Genomic DNA, 21,767 nt, shown 5'->3' with positions numbered 1-21,767 from the left:
TTACGGTCAGGGACAGTATGAGTGTAGCCAGATCCTTTTCACTCTCTATCCTTGTTTCATTTTGTGGTTCACCGGATTCATCATCGAGACGAGGTACAGAACGACCAGCTAGCTAGTCGGTACAGCTCGGTAAGCTAGCTAGCTACTATACCAGCAGCATCCTAGTTAACTTAGCTAACAATACATCATTCTCTCGTTGACGGATGCTGGCTACCTCTGTCCGGTTCTCCTCTCTTCACTAGATGGACGGTAACTTTAGTGTTTAACCCCTCTGTGTCCAAGGACCGAACTTTTGAATATTATTTTCAGGGCGCCTCAATAGCAGGTATTGAACACCGGCTAAATAATCACTAGTCAGAACCTCAACCTCAGTATACATTCATTATAAAAAACATCTTAATATCTGATATTGCAGTAAACAACCTCGGAATAGAAAAGACAAGAGTGCGTCTTCCAGCCCACCAATAAATTACATAATTCAACCCTCCCGGTTAGTAAATTTACCTCAACATGCCCCTGGAGAAGGCAGAGTAACGACACCAGCCTTTTAACGGGCTGACTACAACGCTCGCGTCGCTAAATGAATTTCGTTATTAAAAATGACACACTGCTCGCGCGCGCCAACGAGCGTCTAAAAGTCAGTTCTATTTGTGACGCAGTTCGCGCTGCATCTCCTCATTGGTTTATAGAAGCAGGTACCCACGTGCCATCTCCTCATTGGTTTATAGAAGCAGGTACCCACGTGCCATCTCCTCATTGGTTTATAGCTGCAGGTACCCACGTGCCATCTCCTCATTTAGCAAAAAAACATAACTTAACATAAACATAACTTCTTTAAAGAATAAAAGCTAATTTACAAACATTTCTGAAAATGGATATATAGCTTTTTGGAATGAAACTCTTCTTATGTTTCCACATCTGAGCTCAAGAGTAGATGAGAGATGTAATGTTTGTCTCTGTTGTGTTGAAGACCAATCAAGCAGGAGAGACCAGCCTCCCCTGTTCCCAGCTGTGTGTCCATGAAGAGTGACCGGTCTATGAGTCATCCTATATCCTTTAGAAAGGGAGACTTTTCTACTGAACAAAGGTAAGAAGAACTCATGGGTCATGGCCAGTGAGTTAAACAACACTGTCTCTAGTCATTTCTCATCTCCCATTTTCCCATTTCTTTTTGTTGTTTTCATAATCCATAGGCTAATCCTTTTGTCCATTTCATAGTCCTAAAACAATATTAAACAAACACAACATTCCCTCCCTCCCTGTGTGTGTGTGTGTGTGTGTGTGTGTGTGTGTGTGTGTGTGTGTGTGTGTGTGTGTGTGTGTGTGTGTGTGTGTGTGTGTGTGTGTGTGTGTGTGTATGTGTGTGTACACCCTGGATGAGGAGATGTAATCTCATGTTTTGTCCACAGAAACCAACAGGAGAGATCAGAGTCAGAGATTCTCAGTGGTCAGTCTTCCCAGAGTCATCAAACAGACCTGGCCTCCATATTCAGTGTATGTGGTCCTGTTATGTACATTTGTTTTTGTTTACTTCAAGTAAAGTTGATCTGTCAATCATTCATTAATGTGTTAATGAGAAAGCATTTATTATCTTGTTTAACTCATTTACTTAATTTATTCCAGATGCTTGAAGAGAAAATTATGACATTTGTGAAGAACGAGCTGAAGATGATCAAGAGGATTCTTAGTCCAGAACTCCCAGAAGGCTTTGAGAGTCAGAAGCAGGAAGTGGTGGATGCTGAAGATGAGAAGCAGGAGAGCAGTGCCAGAGAGGGGGATCTGAAGATCACACTGCACGTCCTGAGGAAAATGAACCAGAAGGAGCTTGCTGACACACTGGAGAAATGTAAGAGCTGTCTGCCTCATGTTGAATGCTGTTTTATAACATTTAAAAGCTGTAACTAAAGTACAGCTAAAGTAGCTGTGTAACTCAATGATATTGTAGCAGCCTTAACTAGAGGTCGACCGATTATGATTTTTCAACGCCGATACCGATACCGATTATTGGATGACCAAAAAAGCCGATACAATTTTTTTTACATTTACTTGTAATAATGACAATTACAACAATACTAAATGAACACTTATTTTAACTTAATATAATACATCACTAAAATCAATCTTGCCTCAAATAAATAATGAAACATGTTCAATTTGGTTGAAATAATGCAAAAACAAAGTGTTGGAGAAGAAAGTAAAAGTGCAATATGTGCTATGTAAGAAAGCTAACGTTTCAGTTCCTTGCTCAGAACATGAGAACATATGAAAGCTGGTGGCTCCTTTTAACATGCGTCTTCAATATTCCCAGACAAGAAGTTTTAGGTTGTAGTTATTATAGGAATTATAGGACTATTTCCCTCTATACCATTTGTATTTCATTAACCTTTGACTGTTGGATGTTCTTATAGGCACTTTAGTATTGCCAGTGTAGCAGTATAGCTTCCGTCCTTCTCCTCGCTCCTCCCTGGGCTCGAACCAGGAACACAACAACAACAGCCACCCTCGAAGCAGCGTTACCCATGCAGAGCGAGGGGAACAACTACTCCAAGTCTCAGAGCGAGTGATGTTTGAAACGCTATTAGCGCGCGCTAACTAGCTAGCCATTTCACTTCGGTTACACCAGCCTCATCTCGGGAGTTGATAGGCTTGAAGTCATAAACAGCGCAATGCTTGACGCACAACGAAGAGCTGCTGGCAAAACGCACGAAAGTGCTGTTTGAATGAATGTTTACGCGCCTGCTTCTGCCTACCACCGCTCAGTCAGATACTTAGATACTTGTATGCTCAGTCAGATTATATATATTATCTAGCAGGACACGCTAGATAATATCTAGTAATATCATCAACCATGTGTAGTTAACTAGTGATTATGATTGATTGATTGTTTTTTATAAGATAAGTTTAATGCTAGCTAGCAACTTTCCTTGGCTTACTGCATTCGCGTAACAGGCAGTCTCCTTGTGGAGTGCAACGAGAGAGAGGCAGATCGTTATTGCGTTGGACTAGTTAACCTGAAGGTTGCAAGATTGGATCCCCCGAGCTGACAAGGTGAAAATCTGTCATTCTGCCCCTGAACGAGGCAGTTAACCCACCGTTCCTAGGCCGTCATTATAGGCCTAGTTAAATAAAGGTGTAAAAAAAAATCTGCAAAATCGGTGTCCAAAAATACCGATTTCCGATTGTTATGAAAACTTGAAATCAGCCATTCCGATTAATCGGTCGACCTCTAGCCTTAACACAACACCTAGTGACCTCATCAAGTAGCAGCAGGGATGTGTTGTGGTGATTCATTTAGAGAGAGAGACAACATTAATAATACCATCAATAATACCAATAATAATATAATCAGTCACACCAGTCTGTAATGCATTATGAAAACATTTACACATTTATAGTTAATAGAATACATTTTTATTTTTTATTTTTTATTTTACCGTTATTTTACCAGGTAAGTTGACTGAGAACACGTTCTCATTTGCAGCAACGACCTGGGGAATAGTTACAGGGGAGAGGAGGGGGATGAATGAGCCAATTGTAAACTGGGGATTATTAGGTGACCGTGATGGTTGAGGGCCAGATTGGGAATTTAGGCAGGACACCGGGGTTAACACCCCTACTCTTACGATAAGTGCCATGGGATCTTTAATGACCTCAGAGAGTCAGGACACCCGTTTAACGTCCCATCCGAAAGACGGCACCCTACACAGAGCAGTGTCCCCAATCACTGCCCTGGGGCATTGGGATCTTTGTTTAGACCAGAGGAAAGAGTGCCTCCTACTGGCCCTTCAACACCACTTCCAGCAGCACCTGGTCTCCCATCCAGGGACTGACCAGGACCAACCCTGCTTAGCTTCAGAAGCAAGCCAGCAGTGGTATGCAGGATATGATTATAATGTAAAACTTTATAACAGTCCTACAATACTGTAGGCATTAAAACAGACGTAATATTAATATCCTCTGTGTTATTTCTAGATTCAGATGAGCTTGCTGTGATTTGCCAACGTGAACTCAAATCTAATCTAAAGAAGAAGTTTCAATGTGTATTTGAGGGGATCGCTAAACAAGGAAACCCAACACTTCTCAATAAGATCTACACAGAGCTCTACATCACAGAGGGTGGAACAGGAGAGGTCAATAATGAACATGAGCTGAGACAGATTGAGACAACAACCAGGAAACAAGCAAGACCAGAGACTCCAATCAAATGTAACGACATCTTCAAACCCTTAACTGGACAAGACAAACGTATCAGAACTGTGCTGACAAAGGGAGTCGCTGGCATTGGAAAAACAGTCTCTGTGCAGAAGTTCATTCTGGACTGGGCTGAAGGAAAAGCAAATCAGGATGTCCAATTTGTATTTTCATTCCCTTTCCGGGAGCTGAATTTGATGAAAGAGGACAAACACACTTTCATTGAACTCCTCAATCACTTCTCAATGGAAACCAAACAATCAGGAATCTCCATCTACAACAAGTACAAAGTTCTGTTCATCTTTGATGGTCTGGATGAGTGCCGACTGCCCCTAGACTTCCAGAAGAACAAGATCTGTTGGGACGTCACAAAGTCAACCTCAGTGGATGTTCTGCTGACAAATCTCATCAAGGGAAATCTACTTCCCTCTGCTCTCCTCTGGATAACTACCCGACCTGCAGCAGCCAATAAGATCCCTTCAGAGTGTGTTCACCAGGTGACAGAGGTACGAGGGTTCAATGACCCACAGAAGGAGGAGTACTTCAGGAAGAGATTCAGTGATGAGGACCTGGCCAGCAGAATCATCTCACACATAAAGACATCAAGGAGCCTCCACATCATGTGCCACATTCCAGTCTTCTGTTGGATTTCTGCAACAGTCCTTGAACACATGCTGAAACATAAGAGAGAAGAGATGCCCAAGACTCTGACTGAGATGTATACACACCTTGTGGTGTTTCATACCAAACAGAAGAATGAAAAGTATCTTGGGAAAGAAGAGACAGGTCCACACTGGAATAAAGAGAGCATTCTGTCACTGGGAAAACTGGCTTTTCAGCAGCTTGTGAAGGGCAATCTGATTTTCTATGACGAAGACCTGAAAGAGGCTGGCATTGATGTCAGTGAAGCCTCAGTATACTCAGGATTGTGCACACAGCTCTTTAAAGAGGAATGTGTGCTGTACCAGGACAAGGTGTACTGCTTTGTTCATCTGAGCATTCAGGAGTTTCTGGCTGCTGTATATGTGTTCCTCTCATTCATCAACAATGATGAGAATCTAATGGACAAACTGCAAACAAAAGACAAGTCTGAAGTTACTTTCTACAAGAGTGCTGTGGATAAAGCCTTACAAAGTGAGACGGGAAACCTGGACCTTTTCCTCCGCTTCCTTCTGGGCCTCTCACTGGAGTCCAATCAGAAGCACTTACGAGGTCTGCTGACAAAGACAAGAAGCAGCTCACAGACCCATGAAGAAACAGTCAAGTACATCAAGGAGAAGATCGGGGAGAATCTCTCTCCAGAGAGGAGCATCAATCTGTTCCACTGTCTGAATGAACTGAATGACCATTCTCTAGTGGAGGAGATCCAAAGCTACCTGAGATCAGGAAGTCTATCAAAACCCAACCTGTCACCGGCACAGTGGTCAGCTCTGGTCTTTGTGCTGCTGACTTCAGAAAAGGAGCTGGATGTGTTTGACCTGAAGAAATACTCCAGATCAGAGGAAGGTCTTCTGAGGCTGATGCCAGTGGTCAAAGCCTCCAGAGCTGTTCTGTGAGTAAATAAAAATGACATATAAGAACTAATCATCAGGAAGCATTATCCAGTTTAGAGAAAATAATATACATAATCCTTATATAATTTTATGTTGAAAAACATATTGAATAAATGCATTGATGTTTACATTAGTATAACAAAATGACCGTACAATTCTAGGAGACAGAAGATGAATCTATATGTTGTTTGGGATAATTAACTAAATGCATCTGCCATTGTCCTTCTTCACTACTGGTGTTAAATTAACAGTGTGTTTGTGAAGTAATGATGATCTCTTTGCAGGCTGTCAGGCTGTCTAGTCACAGAGGAAGGCTGTGCTTCTCTGGTCTCAGCTCTGACGTCAAACCCCTCACACCTGAGAGAGCTGGACCTGACTAACAATGACCTGAAGGATTCAGGAGTGGAGCTGCTCTCTGCTGTACTGGGGAATCCCCACTGTAAACTGGAGACTCTGAGGTCAGTATTCCTGTAGTTGGTCAACAAGTGATAACTGTTCACCATATCCACATGTGTTTACCAGACACACATAGTCCACATCATATGTGTTTGGACAGTGAAGCTTACAGTTTTACATTTGGTGCTATGCTCCAGCATTTTGGATTTAAGGTAGACTGTTTCGTATTAGGTGACAGTACAGAATGTCACCTTTTATTTGAGAGGATTCATATATGTTTTACCTTTTAGAAATGAAAGCACTTTATGTGTGGCTTGCAAAAGTATTCATCCCCCCTTGGCATTTTCCCCCCCAGAAATTGTAGAACTTGAGAAGAGTGTGCATAAATATGCATAAATATTTTTTTATTGTTAAACAACCAATAAATAAAAAAGAAAAGACCTTGAGTGTGCATAACTATTCCACCCCCCCCAAAGTCAATACTTTGTAGAACCACCTTTTGTAGCAATTACAGCTGCAAGTCTTTTGGGGTTTGTCTCTATAAGCTTGGCACATTTAGCCACTGGGATGTTTGACCATTTTTCAAGGGAAAACTGCTCCAGCTCCTTCAAGTTGGATGGGTTCCGCTGGTGTACAGCAATCTGTAAGTCATTCCACAGATTCTCAATTGGATTGAGGTCTATGCTTTGACTTGACCATTCCAAGACATTTACATTTTTCCCTTTTAACCACTCGAGTGTTGCTTTAGCAGTCTCAAAATCTCTGGAAGACTGAAACAGGTATCCCTCCATAATTTCCCTGTATTTAGCGCCATCCATCATTCCTTAAATTCTGACCAGTTTCCCAGTCCCTGCCGATGAAAAACATCCCCACAGCATGATGCTGCCACCACCATGCTTCACTGTGGGGATGGTGTTCTCGGGGTGATGAGAGGTGTTGGGTTTGCGCCAGACATAGCGTTTTCCTTGATGGCCATAAAGCTCAATTTTAGTATCATCTGACCAGAGTACCTTCTTCCATCTGTTTGGGGAGTCTCCCACATGGTTATCTTTGGTCTCTTTGTTGCCTCTCTGATTAATGCCCTCCTTGCCTGGTCTGTGAGTTTTGGTGGGCGGCCTTCTCTTGGCAGGTTTGTTGTGGTGCCATATTCTCTCTATTTTTTAATAGTGGATTTAATGGTGCTCTGTGGGATTTTCATAGCGACTGCAAGAGGTCCAGACAACAGGCACTCCGATTTGACACACTGAACTCTATCAGAGAAGTAGTTGGTGAACCAGGCGAGGCAATCATTTGAAAAACCAAGGCGTTTGAGTCTGCCAATAAGAATGTGGTGATTGACAGAGTCAAAAGCCTTGGCCAGGTGATGTGAATACGGCTGCACAGTAATGTCTCTTATCGATGGCGGTTATGATATCGTTTAGGACCTTGAGCGTGGCTGAGGTGCTCCCATGACCAGCTTTGAAACAAGATTGCGTAGCGGAAAAGGTACGGTGAGATTCAAAGCGGTCGGTAATCTGTTTATTAACTTGGCTTTCGAAGACCTTAGAGAGGCAGGGCAGGATAGTAATAGGTCTGTAGAAGTTTGGGTCTCGAGTGTCTCCCGCTTTGAAGACGGGGATGACTGCGGCAGCTTTCCAATCTTTGGGAATCTCAGACGTTACGAAAGAGAGGTTGAACAGGCTAGTAATTGTGGTTGCAACAATTTCAGCAGATCATTTTAGAAAGAGAGGGTCCAGATTGTCTAGCCCGGCTGATTTGTAGGGGTCCAGGTTTTGCAGTTCTTTAAGAACATCAGCTATCTGGATTTGGGTGAAGGAAAAATAGGGGAGGCTGGGGCGAGTTGCTGTGGGGAGTGCAGGGCTGTTGACCGGGGTAGGGTTAGCCAGGTGGAAAGCATGGCCAGCCGTAGAAAAATTATTGTTGAAATTCTCAATTATAGTGGATTTATCGTGGTGACAGTGTTTCCTAGCCTCAGTGCAGTGGGCAGCTGGGAGGAGGTGCTCTTATTCTCCATGGACTTTACAGTGTCCCAGAACTTTTTTGAGTTTGTGCTACAGGATGCAAATTTCTGCTTGAAAAAGCTAGCCTTAGCTTTCCTAACTGCCTGTGTATATTTGTTCCTGACTTCCTTGAAAAGTTGCATATCACGGGGGCTATTCGATGCTAATGCAGAATGCCACAGGATGTTTTTATGCTGGTCAAGGGCAGTAAGGTCTGGAGAGAACCAAGGGCTATATCTGTTCCTGGTTCTACATTTTTTGAAAGGGGAATGCTTATTTAAGATGGTGAGGAAGGCACTTTTAAAGAATGACCAGGCGTCCTCTACTGACGGGATGAGGTCAATATCCTTCCAGGATACCCGGGCCAGGTCGATTAGGAAGGCCTGCTCGCTGAAGTGTTTTAGGGAGCGTTTGATAGTGATGAGGGGTGGTCGTTTGACCGCAGACCCGTTACGGATGCAGGCAATGAGGCAGTGATCGCTGAGATCCTGGTTGAAGACAGCAGAGGAGTATTTGGAGGGCAAGTTGGTTAGGATGATATCTATGAGGGTGCCCGTGTTTACGGATTTGGGGTTGTACCTGGTGGGTTCATTGACAATTTGTGAGAGATTGAGGGCATCAAGCTTAGATTGTAGGATGGCCGGGGTGTTAACCATGTCCCAGTTTAGGTCACCTAGCAGCACGAGCTGTGAAGATAGATGGGGGGCAATTAGTTCACATATGGTGTCCAGGGCACAGCTGGGGGCAGAGGGTGGTCTATAGCAAGCGGCGACGGTGAGAGACTTGTTTCTGGAAAAGTGGATTTTTAAAAGTAGAAGCTCGAATTGTTTGGTTACAGACCTGGATAGTAGGACAGAACTCTGCAGGCTGTCTCTACAGTAGATTGCAACTCCACCCCCTTTGGCAGTTCTATCTTTAAACAGATTCACATCTGTTTAACTTCTCTAGGATAGGGTGCAGAGTTTTCACTTAGGGAAAAATAGCGTGCGCAATTTCAACTTCGTGCTACTCATCCCCAGAATATAAGATATGCATATAATTAGTAGATTTGGATAGAAAACACTCTGAAGTTTCTAAAACAGTTTGAATCATATCTGTAAGTATAACAGAACTTATATAGCAGTCAAAACCCTGAGGACTAACTTTTTTATTGTTCAGTTCCTCTATGTTCAATGGATTGTGTTGGGCAAAGCAGAATTCTAATCAGTAAATGCGCAGTTTCTACTGCTTCCACTGGATGTCGCCATTGTATGGAAAATGGTTAAGGTTTTTTCATAGTGAGGTGAAAAAGATATTAACCCGGAAGTGGAGTGACGTCGTTTGTTTATGTTTGAGATTTGGGCAACACATGAAATGTTCCGTGAGTTTGTTGATATCCTGTATTGAAAACAGATTGACCTGTCTTCAATTTGATCGATTATTAACGTTTACAAATACCTTAAGCTGTATTACAAAAGTACTTTGAAATGTTTTGGCAAAGTTTAGAGGTAATTTCTTTTAGATATTGTGTCGTGATTTTGCTCAAATTGAACGCTGTTTTTCCTGGTACAACGGCGCCAAATAAATGGACAATTTGGATATATATGGACGGAATTAATCGAACAAAAGGACCATTTGTGATGTTTATGGGACATATTGGAGTGCCAACAAAAGAATCTCATAAAAGGTAATGCATGTTTTATATTTTATTTCTGCGTTTTGAGTAGCGCCGGCATGGTTGAAATATGCTTCTCTCTCTCTGTTTATGGTGTATCCTCAGATAATAGCATCGTTTGCTTTCGCCGAAAAGCCTTTTTGAAATCTGACATGTTGGCTGGATTCACAACGAGTGTAGCTTTAATTTGATATCTTATATGTGTGATTTAATCAAGTTTAATTTTATATAATGTTTTTGAATTTGGCGCTCTACATTTTGACATGGCTGTTGGGACGCAAGCGTCCCATCTAACCAACTCTTAGTTTCCTGATTCAGATCTGTTTAAACCAACTCTTAGTTTCCTGATTCAGATCTGTTTAAACCAACTCTTAGTTTCCTGATTCAGATCTGTTTAAACCAACTCTTAGTTTCCTGATTCAGATCTGTTTAAACCAACTCTTAGTTTCCTGATTCAGATCTGTTTAAACCAACTCTTAGTTTCCTGATTCAGATCTGTTCAAACCAACTCTTAGTGTTATTATTCATTATTTATTTATGATTTGTATTAATCAAGTCATAATCAGGATTAATTTAGTATTGTTTAGAAACGTGTTATCTACTCCCTTAGACAGAAAATTACTCCAGTCATCATCCACAGTTCAGTTACTGTTGGGCAAAACACAACCCAAAACACAACCAAAACAAACTGCAGATGCAACCAATGAGTTTGGAACCAAATACTACACTTTTGACTACTTTAATACACTATAAGTAAATTGATCAGAATATTTACGACTTCAAATTATCAAAGTATAGGGGGACTAGATACATAAAGTGCTTTCATTTCTAAATGGTGAAACAGATATGTATTAAAATACCCTCAAATAAAAGGTGACATTATATACTGTCACCTCATATGAAACATTTGATCTGAAATCCAAAATGTTGGAGTATAGAGACACATTTAAAATGTTAGCTTCACTGTCATTATAGATATGATGTGGACTGTATACTCAATACAATCTAAATCTGATACCTCACTGTCATTATAGATATGGTGTGGACTGTTTACTCAATACAATCTAAATCTGATACCTCACTGTCATTATAGATATGGTGTGGACTGTTTACTCAATACAATCTAAATCTGATACCTCACTGTCATTATAGATATGGTGTGGACTGTATACTCAATACAATCTAAATCTGATACCTCACTGTCATTATAGATATGGTGTGGACTGTTTACTCAATACAATCTAAATCTGATACCTCACTGTCATTATAGATATGGTGTGGACTGTATACTCAATACAATCTAAATCTGATACCTCACTGTCATTATAGATATGGTGTGGACTGTATACTCAATACAATCTAAATCTGATACCTCACTGTCTGTCTTTTGACTGATACTGCTTTTTAAACTGGTCTGGTCAGTCTACTCAAATATTTGTACTATACATGTTTCTATCTGCAGGCAATACTTTGATCATTTGTCATTTCAAATAATGAAACATCCATTTATGAATAGATATGTGGCAGGTTTCAGGACACTGATATATCTGAATGAGTTGAAAATATATACTGCCACTATTATCACCACCAAAGAATATCAGTGTGATTTTAATATGATTTGACTCTTTGTCAGGCTGTCAGGCTGTGAAGTTACAGAGGAAGGCTGTGCTTCTCTGGTCTCAGCTCTGGAGTCAAACCCCTCACACCTGAGAGAACTGGACCTGAGTAACAATGACCTGAAGGATTCAGGAGTGAAGCTGCTCTCTGCTGGACTGGGGAATCCCCACTGTAAACTGGAGACTCTGAGGTCAGTATTCCTGTAGTTGGTCAACAAGTGATAACTGTTCACCAGATCCACATGTGTTTACCAGACACACATAGTCCACACCATATGTGTTTGGACAGTGAAGCTTACAGTTTTACATTTGGTGCTATGCTCCAGCATTTTGGATTTGAGACATAATGTTTCATATTAGGTGACAGTACAGAATGTCACCTTTTATTTGAGGTTAAAGGTGAGAGGTTAGCATGTTTTATTTTTCTAAATGGTGAAACAGACATGTATTAAAATACCCTCAAATAAAAGGTGATACCCTCAAAGAATAGCAGTGTGGTTTAAGGCACAAGGCGAGACCCAGATGACACGGGAGGCAGATGGATAAAGTCTTTGATATTTATTAATATACTAAAAGGGGTAGGCAAGAGAATGGTCGTGGACAGGCAAAAGGTCATAACCAGATCAGAGTCCAGGAGGTACAGTTTGGCAGGCAGACTAGAGGTCAGGACAGGCAGAATTGTCAGGCAGGCTAGAGGTCAGGACAGGCAGAATGGTCAGGCAGGCTAGAGGTCAGGACAGGCAGAATGGTCAGGCAGACTCGAGGTCAGGACAGGCAGAATGGTCAGGCAGACTCGAGGTCAGGACAGGCAGAATGGTCAGGACAGGCAGAATGGTCAGGACAGGCTAGAGGTCAGGACAGGCAGAATGGTCAGGACAGGCAGAATGGTCAGGACAGGCAGAATGGTCAGGCAGGCTAGAGGTCAGGACAGGCAGAATGGTCAGGCAGACTAGAGGTCAGGACAGGCAGAATGGTCAGGACAGGCAGAATGGTCAGGCAGGCTAGAGGTCAGGACAGGCAGAATGGTCAGGCAGGCTAGAGGTCAGGACAGGCAGAATGGTCAGGCAGGCTAGAGGTCAGGACAGGCAGAATGGTCAGGCAGGCTAGAGGTCAGGACAGGCAGAATGGTCAGGCAGGCTAGAGGTCAGGACAGGCTGAATGGTCAGGCAGGCTAGAGGTCAGGACAGGCAGAATGGTCAGGCAGGCTAGAGGTCAAGACAGGCAGAATGGTCAGGACAGGCAGAATGGTCAGGCAGGCTAGAGGTCAGGACAGGCAGAATGGTCAGGCAGGCTAGAGGTCAAGACAGGCAGAATGGTCAGGACAGGCAGAATGGTCAGGCAGGATAGAGGTCAGGACAGGCAGAATGGTCAGGCAGGCTAGGGGTCAGGACAGGCAGAATGTTCAGGCAGGCTAGAGGTCAGGACAGGCAGAATGGTCAGGACAGGCAGAATGGTCAGGCAGGCTAGAGGTCAGGACAGGCAGAATGGTCAGGCAGACTAGAGGTCAGGGCAGGCAGAATGGTCAGGCAGGCTAGAGGTCAGGACAGGCAGAATGGTCAGGACAGGCAGAATGGTCAGGCAGGCTAGAGGTCAGGACAGGCAGAATGTTCAGGCAGGCTAGAGGTCAGGACAGGCAGAATGGTCAGGCAGGCTAGAGGTCAGGACAGGCAGAATGGTCAGGCAGGCTAGAGGTCAGGACAGGCAGAATGGTCAGGCAGACTCGAGGTCAGGACAGGCAGAATGGTCAGGCAGACTCGAGGTCAGGACAGGCAGAATGGTCAGGACAGGCTAGAGGTCAGGACAGGCAGAATGGTCAGGCAGGCAGAATGGTCAGGCAGGCTAGAGGTCAGGACAGGCAGAATGGTCAGGACAGGCAGAATGGTCAGGACAGGCAGAATGGTCAGGCAGGCTAGAGGTCAGGACAGGCAGAATGGTCAGGCAGGCTAGAGGTCAGGGCAGGCTAGAGGTCAGGACAGGCTGAATGGTCAGGCAGGCTAGAGGTCAGGACAGGCAGAATGGTCAGGCAGGCTAGAGGTCAGGACAGGCTGAATGGTCAGGCAGGCTAGAGGTCAGGACAGGCAGAATGGTCAGGCAGGCTAGAGGTCAAGACAGGCAGAATGGTCAGGACAGGCAGAATGGTCAGGCAGGATAGAGGTCAGGACAGGCAGAATGGTCAGGCAGGCTAGGGGTCAGGACAGGCAGAATGTTCAGGCAGGCTAGAGGTCAGGACAGGCAGAATGGTCAGGCAGGCTAGAGGTCAGGACAGGCAGAATGGTCAGGCAGGCTAGAGGTCAGGACAGGCAGAATGGTCAGGCAGACTCGAGGTCAGGACAGGCAGAATGGTCAGGACAGGCTAGAGGTCAGGACAGGCAGAATGGTCAGGCAGACTCGAGGTCAGGACAGGCAGAATGGTCAGGACAGGCTAGAGGTCAGGACAGGCAGAATGGTCAGGACAGGCAGAATGGTCAGGCAGACTAGAGGTCAGGACAGGCAGAATGGTCAGGACAGGCAGAATGGTCAGGCAGACTAGAGGTCAGGACAGGCAGAATGGTCAGGCAGGTACAGAGTCCAGAAAACAGACAAGGGACAAAAACCGGGAGGACTATCAGAAAAGAATAGAAGCAGGAGTAGGGAAAACGCTGGTTGACTTGATAAACATACAAGACGAACTGGTACAGAGAGACAGGAAACACAGGGATAAATACACCAGGGAAACACAGGGATATATACACCAGGGAAACACAGGGATATATACACCAGGGAAACACAGGGATATATACACCAGGGAAACACAGGGATATACACCAGGGAAACACAGGGATATATACACCAGGGAAACACAGGGATATATACACCAGGGAAACACAGGGATATATACACCAAGGAAACACAGGGATATATACACCAGGGAAACACAGGGATATATACACCAGGGAAACACAGGGATATATACACCAGGGAAACACAGGGATAAATACATCAGGGAAACACAGGGATATATACACCAGGGAAACACAGGGATATATACACCAGGGAAACACAGGGATATATACACCAGGGAAACACAGGGATATATGCACCAGGGAAACACAGGGATATACACCAGGGAAACACAGGGATATATACACCAGGGAAACACAGGGATATATACACCAGGGAAACACAGGGATATATACACCAGGGAAACACAGGGATAAATACACCAGGGAAACACAGGGATAAATACACCAGGGAAACACAGGGATATATACACCAGGGAAACACAGGGATATATACACCAGGGAAACACAGGGATATATACACCAGGGAAACACAGGGATATATACACCAGGGAAACACAGGGATATACACCAGGGAAACACAGGGATATATACACCAGGGAAACACAGGGATATATACACCAGGGAAACACAAGGATATATACACCAGGGAAACACAGGGATATATACACCAGGGATATATACACCAGGGAAACACAAGGATATATACACCAGGGAAACACAAGGATATATACACCAGGGAAACACAGGGATATATACACCAGGGATATATACACCAGGGAAACACAAGGATATATACACCAGGGAAACACAGGGATATATACACCAGGGAAACACAAGGATATATACACCAGGGAAACACAGGGATATATACACCAGGGAAACACAGGGATATATACACCAGGGAAACACAGGGATATATACACCAGGGAAACACAGGGATATATACACCAGGGAAACACAGGGATATATACACCAGGGAAACACAGGGATAAATACATCAGGGAAACACAGGGATATATACACCAGGGAAACACAGGGATATATACACCAGGGAAACACAGGGATATATACACCAGGGAAACACAGGGATATATACACCAGGGAAACACAGGGATATATACACCAGGGAAACACAGGGATATATACACCAGGGAAACACAGGGATATATACACCAGGGAAACACAGGGATATATACACCAGGGAAACACAGGGATAAATACATCAGGGAAACACAGGGATATATACACCAGGGAAACACAGGGATATATACACCAGGGAAACACAGGGATATATACACCAGGGAAACACAGGGATATATGCACCAGGGAAACACAGGGATATACACCAGGGAAACACAGGGATATATACACCAGGGAAACACAGGGATATATACACCAGGGAAACACAGGGATATATACACCAGGGAAACACAGGGATAAATACACCAGGGAAACACAGGGATAAATACACCAGGGAAACACAGGGATATATACACCAGGGAAACACAGGGATATATACACCAGGGAAACACAGGGATATATACACCAGGGAAACACAGGGATATATACACCAGGGAAACACAGGGATATACACCAGGGAAACACAGGGATATATACACCAGGGAAACACAGGGATATATACACCAGGGAAACACAAGGATATATACACCAGGGAAACACAGGGATATATACACCAGGGATATATACACCAGGGAAACACAAGGATATATACACCAGGGAAACACAAGGATATATACACCAGGGAAACACAGGGATATATACACCAGGGATATATACACCAGGGAAACACAAGGATATATACACCAGGGAAACACAGGGATATATACACCAGGGAAACACAAGGATATATACACCAGGGAAACACAGGGATATATACACCAGGGAAACACAGGGATATATACACCAGGGAAACACAGGGATATATACACCAGGGAAACACAGGGATATATACACCAGGGAAACACAGGGATATATACACCAGGGAAACACAGGGATAAATACATCAGGGAAACACAGGGATATATACACCAGGGAAACACAGGGATATATACACCAGGGAAACACAGGGATAAATACATCAGGGAAACACAGGGATATATACACCAGGGATATATACACCAGGGAAACACAAGGATATATACACCAGGGAAACACAAGGATATATACACCAGGGAAACACAGGGATATATACACCAGGGATATATACACCAGGGAAACACAAGGATATATACACCAGGGAAACACAGGGATATATACACCAGGGAAACACAAGGATATATACACCAGGGAAACACAGGGATATATACACCAGGGAAACACAGGGATATATACACCAGGGAAACACAGGGATATATACACCAGGGAAACACAGGGATATATACACCAGGGAAACACAGGGATATATACACCAGGGAAACACAGGGATAAATACATCAGGGAAACACAGGGATATATACACCAGGGAAACACAGGGATATATACACCAGGGAAACACAGGGATATATACACCAGGGAAACACAGGGATATATACACCAGGGAAACACAGGGATATATACACCAGGGAAACACAGGGATATATACACCAGGGAAACACAGGGATATATACACCAGGGAAACACAGGGATATATACACCAGGGAAACACAGGGATAAATACATCAGGGAAACACAGGGATATATACACCAGGGAAACACAGGGATATATACACCAGGGAAACACAGGGATATATACACCAGGGAAACACAGGGATATATGCACCAGGGAAACACAGGGATATACACCAGGGAAACACAGGGATATATACACCAGGGAAACACAGGGATATATACACCAGGGAAACACAGGGATATATACACCAGGGAAACACAGGGATATATACACCAGGGAAACACAGGGATAAATACACCAGGGAAACACAGGGATAAATACACCAGGGAAACACAGGGATATATACACCAGGGAAACACAGGGATATATACACCAGGGAAACACAGGGATATATACACCAGGGAAACACAGGGATATACACCAGGGAAACACAGGGATATATACACCAGGGAAACACAGGGATATATACACCAGGGAAACACAAGGATATATACACCAGGGAAACACAGGGATATATACACCAGGGATATATACACCAGGGAAACACAAGGATATATACACCAGGGAAACACAAGGATATATACACCAGGGAAACACAGGGATATATACACCAGGGATATATACACCAGGGAAACACAAGGATATATACACCAGGGAAACACAGGGATATATACACCAGGGAAACACAAGGATATATACACCAGGGAAACACAGGGATATATACACCAGGGAAACACAGGGATATATACACCAGGGAAACACAGGGATATATACACCAGGGAAACACAGGGATATATACACCAGGGAAACACAGGGATATATACACCAGGGAAACACAGGGATAAATACATCAGGGAAACACAGGGATATATACACCAGGGAAACACAGGGATATATACACCAGGGAAACACAGGGATAAATACATCAGGGAAACACAGGGATATATACACCAGGGAAACACAGGGATATATACACCAGGGAAACACAGGGATATATACACCAGGGAAACACAGGGATATATACACCAGGGAAACACAGGGATATATACACCAGGGAAACACAGGGATATATACACCAGGGAAACACAGGGATATATACACCAGGGAAACACAGGGATATATACACCAGGGAAACACAGGGATATATACACCAGGGAAACACAGGGATAAATACATCAGGGAAACACAGGGATATATACACCAGGGAAACACAGGGATATATACACCAGGGAAACACAGGGATATATACACCAGGGAAACACAGGGATATATGCACCAGGGAAACACAGGGATATACACCAGGGAAACACAGGGATATATACACCAGGGAAACACAGGGATATATACACCAGGGAAACACTGGGATATATACACCAGGTAAACACAGGGATATATACACCAGGGAAACACAGGGATATACACCAGGGAAACACAGGGATATATACACCAGGGAAACACAGGGATATACACCAGGGAAACACAGGGATATATACACCAGGGAAACACAGGGATATATACACCAGGGAAACACAGGGATATATACACCAGGGAAACACAGGGATATACACACCAGGGAAACACAGGGATATATACACCAGGGAAACAGGGATATATACACCAGGGAAACACAGGGATATATACACCAGGGAAACACAGGGATATATACACCAGGGAAACAGGGATATATACACCAGGGAAACACAGGGATATATACACCAGGGAAACACAGGGATATACACCAGGGAAACACAGGGATATATACACCAGGGATACACAGGGATATATACACCAGGGAAACACAGGGATATATACACCAGGGAAACACAGGGATATATACACCAGGGAAACACAGGGATATATACACCAGGGAAACACAGGGATATATACACCAGGGAAACACAGGGATATATACACCAGGGAAACACAGGGATATATACACCAGGGAAATAAGCGACACCTGGAGGGGGTGGAGACAATCACAAGACAGGTGAAACAGATCAGTGTGTGACATGAATATGGAGAAAAATATACTGCCACTATTTTCACCACCAAAGAATATCAGTGTGATTTTAATATGATTTGACTCTTTGCAGGCTGTCAGGCTGTCTAGTCACAGAGGAAGGCTGTGCTTCTCTGGTCTCAGCTCTGAGGTCAAACCCCTCACACCTGAGAGAGCTGGACCTGAGCTACAATCACCCAGGAGACTCAGGAGTCAGACTGCTCTCTGCTGGACTGGAGGATCCACACTGCAGACTGGAGAAACTCAAGTATGTAGAGGGTTTATGTTAATGCTCATTTCAGACATGTTTGACTTATCAGGCTAGTTAAGACAAACATTCTGATCACCACTTGGACAAAGATATATGCTGACTGTGTGTGTGTGTGTGTGTGTGTGTGTGTGTGTGTGTGTGTGTGTGTGTGTGTGTGTGTGTGTGTGTGTGTGTGAGTTCAGGTGTATCCCTCAATGACTGTCTGTTCTTCTGCTTACCGCTACAGTGTGGAACATGGTGGAGAGAACACAATGAAACCTGGGCTTAGAAAATGTGAGTGTTGACTGCTGTGAAGAATATGACTAAGAATAAGTCTTAATTCAAGTTAAGTCAAAGTCAAAGACCACCATCATTACTTACTTGGTCATATTAAATATCAGCTGTAGTTCTACAGAAGCAGAAATCAGGGACACCAACGTTTACAAAGAGTTGCTTCGACAATGTGTCTCTGTGTGTGTGTGTGTGTGTGTGTGTGTGTGTGTGTGTGTGTGTGTGTGTGTGTGTGTGTGTGTGTGTGTGTGTGTGTGTGTGTGTGTGTAATTAATGGGAATAAGTGTGTTTTATATTACCATACAGTATAACATATGATCATTCAACAAGTCTCAAGTTACCTTCACTTCTCCTTTTGATACCTAGAAACATCTACATTAAATGAATTAGTGAAAAGTGAGTTAACATTCTAATGTGAATGATGATGATTTCTAATATTGTGTCTGGTTTCATCCATCAGATGTCTGTGATCTCACACTGGACCCAAACACAGTAAACAGACTCCTCTCTCTGTCTGAGGAGAACAGAAAGGTGACATGGAGGACAGAGGAGCAGCCGTATCCTGATCACCCAGAGAGATTTGAGGGCTGTGAACAGGTGCTGTGTAGAGAGGGTCTGACTGGGCGCTGTTACTGGGAGGTAGAGTGGAGTGGGAGAGGGGCTGGTATAGGAGTGACATATAAAGGAATCAACAGGAGAGGAGGGGTTAATGACTCTGGGATTGGATGGAATGACAAGTCCTGGAGTCTGTTCTGCTCTGACAACAGTTACTCTGCCTGTCACAATAATAATCTCACTACCATAGACGTCCGCCCCTCCAGCTCCCACAGAGTAGGAGTGTATCTGGACTGGCCAGCCGGCACTCTGTCCTTCTATAGAGCCTCCTCTGACACACTGACCCACCTGATCACATTCACCTCCACATTCACTGAGCCCCTCTCTCCAGGGTTTAGGGTTCAAGTTGAGTCCTCAGTGTCCCTGTAAATAAAAACCTGACACACACACACACAGACACACACACACAGACACACACACTGACACACACACACTGATACACACACTGACACACACACACACTGATACACACACACAGACACACACACTGACACACACACTGACACACACACACACTGATACACACACACACTGATACACACACACACTGATACACACACACACTGATACACACACACACTGATACACACACACACTGATACACACACACACTGATACACACACACACTGATACACACACACACTGATACACACACACACACACACACACACAGAAATGGACACACACACACACTGGACACACTTGACATGCACACACACACACACGACACGCACACACACACACACACTTGAAACGCACACACACACTGGAAACACACACACTGGACACACGCGCTGGACAAACACACAAACACTGGACACACACTGAACACGCACACACAAACTGAACACACGCACGCACATGCACACACACACACACACGCACACACACACACACACACACACACACGCTGGACTCACACACACACACTGGACACACACACTGGACACACACACACTGAACACACACGCTGGACACACACACAAACACAAACACACACACACACACACGTGTGATCCCTCACCTTCCTAATGATTATTGATGCCCCACGAGGTGAGATCTTGCATGGAGCCCCAGACCGAGGGTGATTGACCGTCATCTTGAACTTCTTCCATTTTCTAATAATTGCGCCAACAGTTGTTGCCTTCTCACCAAGCTGCTTGCCTATTGTCCTGTAGCACATCCCAGCCTTGTGCAGGTCTACAATGTTATCCCTGATGTCCTTACACAGCTCTCTGGTCTTGGCCATCTTGGAGAGGTTGGAGTCTGTTTGATTGAGTGTGTGGACAGGTGTCTTTTATACAGGTAACGAGTTCAAACAGGTGCAGTTAATACAGGTAATGAGTGAAGAACAGGAGGGCTTCTTAAAGAAAAACTAACAGGTCTGTGAGAGCCGGAATTCTTACTGGTTGGTAGGTGATCAAATACTTATGTCATGCAATAAAATGCTAATGAATTACTTAAAAGTCATACAATGTGATTTTCTGGATTTTTGTTTTAGATTCAGTCTCTCACAGTTGAAGTGTACCTATGATACAAATTACAGACCTCTACATGCTTTGTAAGTAGAAAAACCTGCAAAATCGGCAGTGTTTCAAATACTTGTTCTCCCCACTGTATGTGAGAGAGCTCCAACAAGGAATTACAATGGATGTTTTACTTTTAATACCTGCAAATGGCAAATAAACGACTTGAACACCTTATGAATGTCTGCAGCCGACTAGGCTGTTGGCGTCTGACAAGAGGTGAAAATATTACAGGAATATTCTGCAAATGTTGATGAAGACGT

At 43.8% G+C, this 21,767-nt stretch overlaps 1 protein-coding gene across 1 annotated transcript in view; it reads left to right on the top strand.

The window, feature by feature from the left end:
* LOC129842113 (NLR family CARD domain-containing protein 3-like) overlaps positions 1-20,394 on the top strand; it is a 22,864-nt gene extending 2,470 nt beyond the window's left edge. Inside the window, exons 2-10 of the mRNA XM_055910508.1 lie at positions 971-1,087; positions 1,410-1,494; positions 1,624-1,846; positions 3,973-5,743; positions 6,029-6,202; positions 11,428-11,601; positions 18,916-19,089; positions 19,319-19,365; positions 19,823-20,394. Of these exons, the coding sequence (XP_055766483.1) occupies positions 971-1,087; positions 1,410-1,494; positions 1,624-1,846; positions 3,973-5,743; positions 6,029-6,202; positions 11,428-11,601; positions 18,916-19,089; positions 19,319-19,365; positions 19,823-20,346 (3,289 nt within the window). The 3' untranslated portion in view covers positions 20,347-20,394. The remainder of the gene's footprint in view (positions 1-970; positions 1,088-1,409; positions 1,495-1,623; positions 1,847-3,972; positions 5,744-6,028; positions 6,203-11,427; positions 11,602-18,915; positions 19,090-19,318; positions 19,366-19,822) is intronic.
* The last annotated feature ends 1,373 nt before the right edge of the window (positions 20,395-21,767 follow it).

Source organism: Salvelinus fontinalis, unplaced genomic scaffold (assembly GCF_029448725.1).
Source record: "Salvelinus fontinalis isolate EN_2023a unplaced genomic scaffold, ASM2944872v1 scaffold_0013, whole genome shotgun sequence".
In the NCBI taxonomy this organism is placed as follows: Eukaryota; Metazoa; Chordata; class Actinopteri; order Salmoniformes; family Salmonidae; genus Salvelinus; species Salvelinus fontinalis.
The sequence above is the reverse complement of the archived record's forward strand: the minus strand, read 5'-3'. Positions and strand labels throughout refer to the sequence as shown.